The sequence below is a fragment of the Chenopodium album genome, chromosome 17 (assembly GCF_948465745.1).
Source record: "Chenopodium album chromosome 17, dcCheAlbu1.1, whole genome shotgun sequence".
NCBI lineage: Eukaryota > Viridiplantae > Streptophyta > Magnoliopsida > Caryophyllales > Amaranthaceae > Chenopodium > Chenopodium album.
In genome coordinates this window covers 358,706-370,737 of record NC_137850.1, presented here as the reverse complement: position 1 = coordinate 370,737, position 12,032 = coordinate 358,706, and the positions used below count along the sequence as shown (strand labels likewise).

The window sequence follows — 12,032 nt, the reverse complement described above, 5'->3', positions numbered from 1 at the left end:
AGAGACAACCAAGCTGGTGCCACCTATAACGATAGGTGGCAAGCCGACCTTGTAGGCAGCAGGTGCCTACGTGGTCCAGAGCAGCTCTCCACGTGGCCGGTAGGAAGGCCGTTATGGATATTTGAGCTTATATGCTAGTTCACAGTTGCTTAACGGCATTATAAGATGTTGCCGGCTAATTAACGGTTATTATCGGTATCCTCCCGTACAATTACCACTTTCCAAATGGGCCATAAATTGTCACACATATTATACACTCATATGGCCATATGGGAGTGTTTAGTACGGAGTATATAAATTTGTAATACCCGGCACAGGTACCCAAAATATAATGAACGATTTAAGTAATATTGATTGTGAGCTTTGTGGTTCACTTTATAAAGTATTCTGATGTATTTGTGTTGTGATATGATATATTTAACTTTGTGCAAGCCAATTTTTAAGTTCAATTGTGTCTTTCAGGTAGATCACTTTTTGGGAATCAAACGAAAAGCTGAAACCAGGATCTAATGGCACGCCAAATAAGCCCAGAACTTGATTTTCGTAACCAATGATTGAAAATTTGGATTTCTCACTTTGGAGGTTTTCAAATTGGAAAGGCTTCCTCTTAATTTTATCATAATAGGGCTAGTGAAGATTTTTATTTATGTACAAACTTGTGTACTGTACATAAAAAGATGGCACAATCCAGTTTTGGATGATAAGGTTTTTGAAATTTGATGTTTAATACTACTGTAGGCGTCGTTTGAAGTGCGCATACGTTAAGCTTGTGTGAATATGCTTAGCACTCATAGGAAGTGGAAATTAATATAATACGATTAGGGACAAGGAAAGTAAGGAGCCGCCAACAAGTTTTTAAGGAACTTGTAAACCGTTCACGGATCATAAAAGACAACCATGAATAAGGGACAACAAGTTTGAAGATTTTTATTTATGTACAAACAAATCACATATTGATGGAGAAAGAAGAAAGTACCAACTGTTCGACAAATTTTGGAAATACTCATTCAGCAGATATATCCTAATAAAACTGGCCAAAATGTAGTGCCTATTATACAATCTGCCTATGAACAACATTGTAAACAAGTTCAGATTAGAAAGTTGGATCTTATTTTGTTGCTCGCGATATTAATGTTAAAATATTATGCGTGTTTTTGAAGGATCATGTATACTTTGAAATTCGTCTAGACTTGTACGAAGTATTTTTTCCCTGTCTGATAATACATTTTTATCAGTAATGAGTTGATGACAGAATTGCACTCTTATTACCTTTTTTATTCTAGGGATCTGCAAACCTTAATTTATTGCATCTATATGCAAGTCGGCCATGATCCAGATTATAGATATTTTTTTATATAATAAATAGATTCAAATATTCTCCGTATGTAAATAGAGAACATAATGATAGCAATTTCTTAATCGATCTGATTATGTTTCATAATTTCATTTTTACCTATATATGGCTATATGATGCTCTTAAAGTAAGCTTGCCCCAAGCCGGCCAAACAGTTGCTTTGAATCAGATTATAGGTAGATTTTCTATATAAATAGGTTTCAGTTGTATGTAAATAGAGTATATAACGATGACATTTTTCAATCAATAACTAAAGTCCATTTTACTAAATTGGAAGTGGAGCCAAACTGCCAAAGCTTAATTTAGTGTAGCAAGCCGAAACTAGTTACCAATAATGAGCCAAATCCCAAAGTTCACTGATACTATTAAACAACATAGACCCATAACCATTAGAGTACTTAATGCACGCCCAGTGACACAAATGATATATAAATAAACTTAACTAAATAACATTAGCCTAAAGAAAATCTGATCTTGCTCATATAAAAAGCTCAAGGCAGAACAAAAGCCAAAAAGCACAACTAACGCCCTTTCACAGTCCAGCAGCATTAACAGTACGTGCACAAAATGCAGGTGACAGGAGCTACTGATCATCAAGAACTACCCTGTAACATGTTAAAAATCATCTAGTTAGCTTCAACTACCATCAAATGTCTCAACCCTGTTGCAACACAACGCCGAGGAAACATAACAATGACAATCAACAAGAAACCAGAATGTTTGAACAACTAAATAGAATAAATGCTGAGCAATGCAGCTATGCCTAGGGGTTGACTTTTTGTTGAACAATTTCTCAACCATATGCCTCTATATTTCGAACAGCCATAATCTTTGACTAGAAATTATATGGAATGAATACACGTATACAGCCTGCTCGTTTATCTGAGGCCGTGTATTCCCTTCAACCTTCCTTCTCTATAATAATCGTCTCCACTTCAGATACAGCGGAAGTAAGAGAATCCAACAGCTGACATGAGTTTCGAGTTCACCACAAATATCCAATAAATAACAGAACTAAGTAAATGAGGCAATGTATAGATAGGTTATTCAATTAGATATTTCTTCCCCAATATAGCCCCCACTCTTGATACAACTAAAGTAAAAGGGTGCTATAGCTGACACATAACTTTCAAATTGCACCACGAGGATCCAATAGGTAATAGAGCTTCTAAAACGATTAAGGAAAAAGATAGCTGAAACCTGCTCCTCATAGCAAAGCACACCAGAGATTGTAAAAGCTCTAATCGAAGCTACTAGCTAGCTAACCATAATTAGATGAAAATAGTCATTCAGAATGATTGTCCTCGTCTAAACTTGTCTAAGTTGACATAGATCAATGCAATAATTGCAAGTCACATACAATTTCTTATCACGCATCAATTGCACATTCATGAAATTGATCTAAAATCCACAAAAGCCTAACTAGTTGTTCTCTCCTTCACCCCTTTCTTGCCCCTCAGACATGGTACTCACTTCTTTCAATGATACTACTAACAATATATGAAGTGGCAACAACTATCTTCACTCCGTACTTCCCTCCCCATACTATTTACGGGTTACCTACCCCTGTTTGCCAATAGAAGGGAAAGGAAATAAGTAGAGGATCAAAAATTAAAAATAAAAAAAAATAAAATTCATGTACAATTAGGCACTAAGGTACATAACCTTATGCCATAATGTTTTGTTATTTACTGTTTTGGGTTTTATGTTATCTAAGCTTTTCTAAACTATATTTTTTCCTTTTTCTATTTTTTTTGGAAATTTCTAACATTGATAATGAGATCTACCAAAAATAAGATCATATTAGGGATGAGCTCCTAACAAAATAATTAATACTCTCATAGTTGATGTCCATGTTATATTGACAGCGTGGTTATTAAAATCTTTATTCGATCCTACAATACAAAACTATGAGATCGATCCGAATGGTAAGATTTGTAGGATAAAATTTAGGAGTGGTAGGATCTTAATACGATCTTACAATTTTACAATTCTATGATCCGATCCTACATTTAAAGATGATTTGAGAAGTTAATTAATTTTTACATATGAAGTTAATTAATTAGGAGTGGTTATTAATTTTTTTTTATCAAGTATTTTGTAGTTCATATACACATTAGTTTAAAGTATTCATTCATAGCTACTAAATAAACACAATTCAAAGAAATTCACATAATTTTGTCCATCTATAACTTGACGTCAATCATAGTTAAAACCTTATTTTGACAACCTTGCACATAATTTATCAATTAATTATTGTAGTTAAATGAATGTCGAAAGCAAAGTAATTGTTTTTAGTATTGAAAGTAGAAAAACATAACTTTAAGTCAAAATGTAGTGTACTTTTTTTTGCTTGTAAGTACGATCCTATGATCAAATTTTATTGATTCGATCCCACCCCTTGATTGACATCCAAATTCATCCACTTTTTCACTTCATACTTCCTAGGGTACATACTACATATGTACATATTTTGTCTCGGATACTTGCACTATTTGTAGAATTATAGTTCACACATTATCAAGTTTCAACGTAGATAGATCAAGTGATAACCTAGTGTATGCTAGCAATGTGTTATTAAGTACAAAATTGACAATACAACATGCAATTGAATTCATATGGATTTAGAGACCACATTAGCATGTGGACATCAGCAATAACCCAAACTATGGAGTGTCTTCTCAAATTAATCCTAACTATTTTTTAACTATGATTAATCCTAATTATACAATAACCCTTCCCTAAATAGTCTACCATCATAGGCAACTTAAAGAACCGGTAAAAAAAAATCTAGTGGGTTACCTTACTAAATGATATTCCTCTCCCTCTCAACTAAAACCCGGTTGAAAAAATAAACATTCATCCCTCGTCACTTTCCTCTGCCATTGTTAACCCTTCTCTATTTGGAAATTAATGGTGATGCTAGCAATTGCCATATGTTACCCATTTCAGTTACCAATTGTCATTTGCTTCCCATATTAGTTTGTTGTCAATAACGAGTTCAATCAATTAAGAGTTCAATTTGCAGCAAGATTTTCTGAAATTGTGGTAATTACGGATATGATTAGTTGCGATAATGGTAAGATGCAGTGCCAATTGTTGTTTATTATGCGTTAATTTAGTTTTGGGACTTTAATCTGCGTTTTTTTCTTAATATATTTCGTTGTGTTGGTAATCTGTGTCTTTAATTGCAGTTTTTTTTCTTTTCTTAATTGCGATGGTAATAGTGATGATATGCAGACCTTGAGTATGAGTAAAAATAATCTTGAGTTGACATTATAATTTAATTGCTAAATGTAGGGAGTTGGAGAAGTTGTTACCGTTAAAATGTGGCATGGTGGGATGTTTAAGAAGAGGAAGTTTGTATTAATATATGTAGGAGGGCAATGTATGAACTTCGAAGTAGACACAGACGAACTTTCTGAGACATTTGAAGTGGGGTTGAAGAGAGTATAAACAGATGATGAAGTTAGAACCATGAGCTCAATTGCTATGGCTATGAGGTCCATATGTGTAGATGTGACTCAGTTGGGCTGCTTCCTTGAGTACAATGTCCAACAAACTACTTAAGAAGAAATAAAAAAAAATAAAAAAATAAAAAAAAAAGGAAAAGTAGAAAGAAATTAACTCCTAAAAGAGCCCCTACTTTGACGGTTGTCGGAATGTTGTGATGACATTTCACAATGTTTCCCGACGCGAGGGATCTTGTATTTGGAGTTACACCTAGAAGAGCTTTGTTTAGAGAAGATGGGACAATAAGGGGAAAAAATAAGGGAGGCAGGAAGGATTATCTAAGAATAAAGGAGAAAAAAGAAATTGAAGATTAATGGAGGTATAATCCATGGATAGGTATAAAGACGGAAGTTTTTTGAATTTCTATGAAAATTAAAGGCGATACAAAAAAATCAAACAAATCTTCAAATTAAATTATAGAGCATGTACAATCACGTTTTAGCAACAATGAACATGAATTTGCAACAGCACAAGGTCAACAAGCCAAAGAGAATATGAAAAGAAACAACCAATTTATGCATATAAGAGAGAGTTGAGAAGAGGGATGAGGGTACTCACTAAAGCGGGAGGAAGTCAAGCACTTGGTAAGTGGATAAAATTTCATATGAGCGGGTATAAAGGGGAGTGAGGGTTATGGTGGAACCACAACGCTCCGCTTTAAACTTGAAGAAGAGAAGAGTGGTGTTGGTAGGTAAGCTACGATCACATCGATCACCACCTGGAACAGTCGGCACTACAGGCGAGTAAACGGCCAAGCACAAGATTTTGTTGGTGTCGTCTAGACAAAACAGCGAATCAAACCTGAAGGTACAATCATCTACAGAGAAATCTTTTTCAATAACCCGAGTGGACCACTGCACGTCAAACCACTTTGCGGTGGCAACCTCGTATGCATGAACAAGATTGCGAAGTTTATGGGCATGAAGATAGAGGACACCATCAAGAAGTGCAGCATCCTGTACTCTGTCCCAATCAGAGACATTGGAGTCTAGACATTTCCATGTACCAGCACAAGTACCATGAGTGGGAGGATAAAAGGCATAGAGGGAAGACGAGGAACGCTGACCGTCATTCAAGTGAATTAGAATGCGATTGTTGGTAGGGTCCGGAATCACTGGCATAGATGGACTACAATCCACCAGTTTGGGAGGCAAAGGGCCAAGCGACTTCCAGGGGCCATGGGGCACACCATTGGTGGTATCGACATGAAGAACCTTTGGAGCAAGGACATTTCCAATGCAGTAGACATCCCCATTAAGGCAGGTGTAGTTGTATTCATTTGGATCATTGATCGGAGCTGGGCCCCACGTCCCAACAACACCAACACCAACACCAACACCAAAATGTAAGTGAGACGCGCCCACGTAATAATTCAATTGAGAATCGGGTAGGGGTGATGATATTTCAGTCAGACCACCAAAGATGAAGATGGACTGACCCAAAGCCACCATTTCACCAACCCTCGCAGCCCTTCGCAGTGATGGTAAACAATAATGATATATTTTGTCCAGCTTCAGATCCACTATGTGGAATTCTTCTCGTCTAAAGATTTTTTCAACCATATTACCATCTTCGTTTTGGTATTGTACCTTATCTTCAATATTGTTCAATGACCGCACCAGAATCTTTCTTTCAATTCCTTGTTCAATACTCTGACACTTCCTTTGAGTTGACCCACCACCTCTTCTCCTCCGTCCCATTTTTTCCCCTAATCATAACACAAACACAACTAGTTTATTACATCACATAAAATTCAAATTAACATCAAACATAAACATCACCCACTCATCATGATCTTTCTAGATTATCACATCACATAAAATCAAACAACCGAAGAATTAATTAATTTTATAATCCATAATTTCACATCAAAACAATCATCGAATACAGAAATTCATCAAACATATGCTACAATCGACCTGATAAATTATTTCAGAGAGAATTAGGAATCATACCTGAGAAAGAGAGATAGAGAAACAGAGACAGAGAAGGAAATTGGGGACTTTTGATTAAACGGTGAGATGAATGAAACCCTAAGATTTTTCATTATTTCATTTACTTGTATTTTTCTACCCTTTATATTGCGGAGCATCCGGTACTGTAGCAAATGAATAGTGTCCGGACGATAATTTGCCCTTCATGTGCCACGTCAGCTTCCTCTACCTTTGTGTTTTTATTTTCCTTTTTTTTTTATTTCGTGCTGAGTTATGGACGGTTTGACCATGATTTCGGCTGAATATTTATTAATTTTAAGTTAATATTAAATAAAAATATATCTAGGAAATTAAATAATATAATTTTGGTTTTTAAGTTGATATTTTTGTATGATATAAAGGTTTGTCTACTCAGAACTCGAAAAAAACTAAAATTGATTTTTTCATTAAAATCTGAGGTCCTAAATCGGAATATCAAATATGCAACCCATAACTTTAAGCTCCTACAAGATTTAAGGCTAACTCTTTGATGAAAGTTTTTAATATTTTCATGAGTAATTAGAGTTCCATCTTCTCAAAATTAGAAAAAATTAAAGTTCATTTTTCCCTTCATGAGGTCCTAAATCAAAATCTAAACTTTGCGATCCCATAAATTGAAGCTCGTAAAAGATTTTAATGTGATTTTTTCACAAAAGTTACTTAAATTTTCAGGATATAAAGCCCCGCTTTCTCAAAATTCGAAAAAACAAATTTTATTTTTCCCTTAAAATTGAATATTTAAACTGAAATCTAGACTTTCCAACCTCATAATTGTTAAATTCGTAAAATATTTTACAGTGATTCATTCACGAAAATCTCTTATGTTTTCATCATACAAAGCTCCATCTCTTAGAGTTCAAGAAAAACAAAAATCATTTACCCCTTAAAATTGAGTTCCCAGATCAATATCTTGATTTTGCAACCCCGTAACTTTAAGGTCATAAAAATGTTTAGGGAGTCATTCACAAAAGCTTCTTAAATTTTTATGATATAACCCTCCTTCACGAAATTCGAGGGTTTAGGGTTTAGGGTTTTAGGGTTTAGAGTTCAGGGTTTTTAGGGTTCGGGGTTTTTAGGGTTCAAGGTTTCGGGTTAAGGGTTTCAGGTTTCGGGGGTTAGGGGTTAGGGTTTAGGGTTCAGGGTTATTGCAAATTATTTTGAAAATAATATTGATTTAATTAGCTACTAAATTCTTATTCAAATATATGTATATACCTATATAATTATAAAATTACAATGTTTATATTACTATTTTTTATGTCAATGTAAGTAATCAGTTGATTAAAAATATTCGATTTAATCTCTTTGTCTAGAGATTCAATTGCAGAAAAAAAAAACTACATCGAAAATTTCAAATCATAATAACTTTCCACCATTGTGTAATACCCCTCATGATTGCTTTTAAAAAAGGATTTAATACACTACTCGTGTTAACAAGATGCATCTTCCTTTTAGGGAGCTCATATGCTAAGAATACTTCTCAGTTAAGCGTGTTTGGCTGGGAGTAGTCTTGGGATTAGAGCTGTCAATTCGGGTAAATGGGTCGGGTTCGAGTCGGGTTTGTGTGGGTCGGGTCATCTCGGGTCGGGTCAATACGGGTTAATGTCAGGACCTATGTGGGTCGGGTTGGGTCATGATTGAGTCGGGTCACGTCGGGTCATACATCTTTTCGGGTTCGGGTCGGGTTTAGGTCGGGTCAATAAAAGGTCGGGTTGCATTTGGGTCGGGTGAAAAACAAGTCGGGTTAAATTCGGGTTTTTACGGGTTTAAATGAGTTAGGGTCGTGTTCGGGTTCGAGTCGGGTTTGGTTCAAGTCAATTATTTTCCGGTTATAATCAGGTCGGGTCATTATCGGGTTTGAGTCGGGTTCGGTTCAAGTCAATAATTTGCGGGTCGTAATCAAGTCGGGTCATTTCCAAGTCGGGTCATTATCGGGTTTGAGTCGGGTTCTATTCAAGTCAATAATTTGCGTGTTATAATAATCAAGTCGGGTCATGTTCGAATTCGGGTATCAAATATTGGATTAATAGGGTTTAAGTTTGATATCAGGTCGGGTCATATTGGGTCCAGTTACATTTTTTTTTAATTTTTTTAATTTATTTAAAACTCCAAATTAAATTACGTAATTTAAAACATTTTCTGAAAAAAAAAAAAGTAAACAGACAAGTGAATAATAAAATTTGAATTCCCTTAAAAAAAATAAGGGAAATTCTCACTAGTGAACTCCAATTACTTAATTTTACAAGTGGTAAACATTCTTAAAACTTATTTTCAATGATAAACCCCAAATAGAATGAATAATCAACTGGTAACCTTAATAATGATTTATTCTAATTATTTAACTATAGTTAGGTTTTTTTTAATTTTTGTAACAATAAAATTTAACTATAGTTAGGTTTTTTTTTTAACAATTAAAAAAAAAAAATTAACCACCCCTCCCCCACCAACCGCCCAGCCCTCCACCTCCTGTCGGCGGCCGACACCCCTACCCAACCATCGGCGCCGACACCCCTACCCAACCACGGCGTCGACAACTCTACTTCTCTCCCTTTCCCCCAGTTTTTCGGCCCCCAAACCCTTTAAACCCAATCGAAACCACCCTAAAAACCCGAAACCACCCTAAAACCCGAAGCCATCCTAAAATCCGAAACCCTAGAAAACGGGTAGAACGAATTTCAGGGAGGTTTCGGGTTTTAGAATGGTTTAGGGGGGTGATTAGGGTTTTAGGTGTCCGAAAAACAGGGGAGGGGTAATTTCGGGGAAGGGATGGGGCGGATATTGGGGTGGTTTGGGGTAGAGGTGGGTGTCGGATTGGGGAGAAATGGAGCAGGGATGGGTGGGCAGCAAGGGTGGGGAATGAGGGGAGTTTTGCGGTGGGGGTGGCGGTGGTTTTGTTAGAGTTCGTTGCTGTTTGGGATCGGGGTGGCGTTTTTAGGGGTTGGGGCTAGGTCAGGTGGTGGTTTCGGTGGTCGGGGGTTGGCCTTGGAGGTTATTCGGTGGTCGGGGGTTGGGCTTAGAGGTTGTTCGGTGGTCAGGGTTAAGTCGGGTAGGGGTTTCGGTGGTCAGGGGTTGGGCTGGGAGGTTATTTGGGGGTCGGGGGTAAATCAGGTTGGGGGTTGGGCTGGTGGTCGGGGCTGACGACGGTGGTGGAGGGGGAGGGGCTGCTGGTTGGGTGGGGGAGAGGTTTGGTTTTTTTTTTTTTTTGAAAAATATTTTTATAATAACTTAATTATTAAAAAAAAAACTAACTATAGTTAAGGATTTTTATTAAAATAACACTTATCAATGGTATTCAATAATTTAGGTTTACCATTGATGATAAAATTTAAGAACGTTTACCACTTAGAAAAGTAAAAACTTGGAGTTCACCAAAGAGAATTTCCCAAAAAATAATAATAATAAAATAAAAAAAAAGATAAGTCAAGTAAGATGAGAAAGACCTGCTATTGTCTGGGTCTTGTGTATTTTTTATTTTTTTGTTTAATTTTTTTTTTTGGCTGCTGTCCAGTTCTGTTTTTCTTTGACGAGGATTATGCAAGAGATAAGTCAAGTAAGATGAGAAAGGCCACTTTTGTTTTATAATTGGAATCCATGTTAATAAATTGAAAAAGAGCTTGAAACTCAATAGTCAATACGGAGTACTCTTTTTATCCTAAAAATTCCTAAATCCTAAAATTCGGGTTAGTAATAGGTCGAGTTTAAATTCGGGTTGGGTCAATAACAAGTCAGGTTGAATTTGGGTCGGGTCAATAACAAGTCGGGTTGATTTCAGGTCGAGTTTAAATTCGAGTCGGGTTAGGAACGGGTCGGGTTGAACTCGGGTCGGGTTAGTAACAGGTCGGGTTGAATTCGGGTTTTGACGGGTTGAATCGGGTTTGGGTCATTCTCGGGTTCGAGTCGGGTTCGGTTCAGGTCAATAATTTACGGGTCACATTCGGGTCGGGTCCTCTCTAGGTCGGTTCATGGTCGGGTTCGGGTCTCAAATACTCGGGTCAACTCGGGTCTAGGGTTGGTTTCAGGTCGGGTTAGGTCGGGTTCGGGTCACCATTTTTTTCGGGTTCTGACGGGTTAGGGTTAGGGTCGGTATTTCGGGTCGGGTCAACTTTTGACAGCTCTACTTGGGATAAGTGACCTCCTGAAAAGTTTTCTCGGGGTGTGCATGAGTGAGGACAAAATAATCATTTTAAAAAAAAAACATTTTTAATCTTAATTTGGGTAAATTAAGTTCTTCCGGCCCATATCTAAGTTACCCGTATAAAAAGTGTTCTATTTTGTTGCAAAAATAATCGAATTTAGAACCAAAAAATAGAAAGAGAAAATCGAAATACTCGTAGAATGGTATTAACCAATAGGGTTTAGGGTTTATAGGGGCTCGTTGATTTTCTTGCTGTTCTTCGTTTGCACTTCCCAGTCAAACAATGGGAGAAATAGGAGATAAGATTGGAACATTTATACTTCCGCATCTGAAAAATATTGAAGAAAGTTTCAAGATCAACAAAACTCAATTGAAGATTATAGTTTCTGGTCTTCCAAATTCAGACCTTCTATGTATTTTGCTCGACTCAGGATACTTGAGAATCACAATTATTGATGAGAGGAATGGTGTTTTGCAAGATGTGCGAGAAACCGCGTTGGAGTGGTACGCAGATAAATTCTCAATACTCGCGTTCAAACGTGGTGATATTTGCTCCATTGATGGGTACGGTGTAATTCAGTGTATTGTAGATAAAGAACCGAAGATGGATGAAGATTACTGTCAGAGAGTGCATGACTTGTTATTGGAAGGTGGATCAAAAATTTTTTTATGTCTGAGCAAATTGAATGACACAAGTATGTTATTAGTCTTTTTAATTAATTTAGGGAAATTCTCAATGGTACTCTTCAACTTTCTTTTTTTCTCAATGGTAAACACTAAAAAAACAAATTATCAATGGTAATCTATAATTTGTAAAACAAATTCAGTAGTAACATTAATGACATTATTCCATTATTATTAGCTTAACCCTAGTTAACTAGAGGCATAATGACTAATATAACCCTATTAATTAAATAAAAAAAATTAAAAAAACCCCAGCCACCCAATCCCAACCCACTGCCAACCCCCTCCCCTGCCAGCGACGGCCGGCGACGGTCTCCCTCCCTTCCCATGGCGTCGACGGCCTCTCCCTCCCTTCCCCTGATGCCGGCGACCC

General features: G+C 36.6%; 1 protein-coding gene across 1 annotated transcript; it reads right to left on the bottom strand.

The window, feature by feature from the left end:
- Positions 1–1,599: 1,599 nt before the first annotated feature.
- On the bottom strand, positions 1,600–6,954 carry LOC145589306 (uncharacterized). Its single transcript, XM_081645826.1, has 3 exons — positions 6,823–6,954; positions 5,426–6,575; positions 1,600–1,959 (listed from the first exon to the last, which is right to left on the bottom strand). Coding segments are annotated over exons 2-3 (1,143 nt in total). The 5' UTR covers positions 6,568–6,575; positions 6,823–6,954; the 3' UTR covers positions 1,600–1,958.
- Between the last annotated feature and the right edge of the window lie 5,078 nt (positions 6,955–12,032).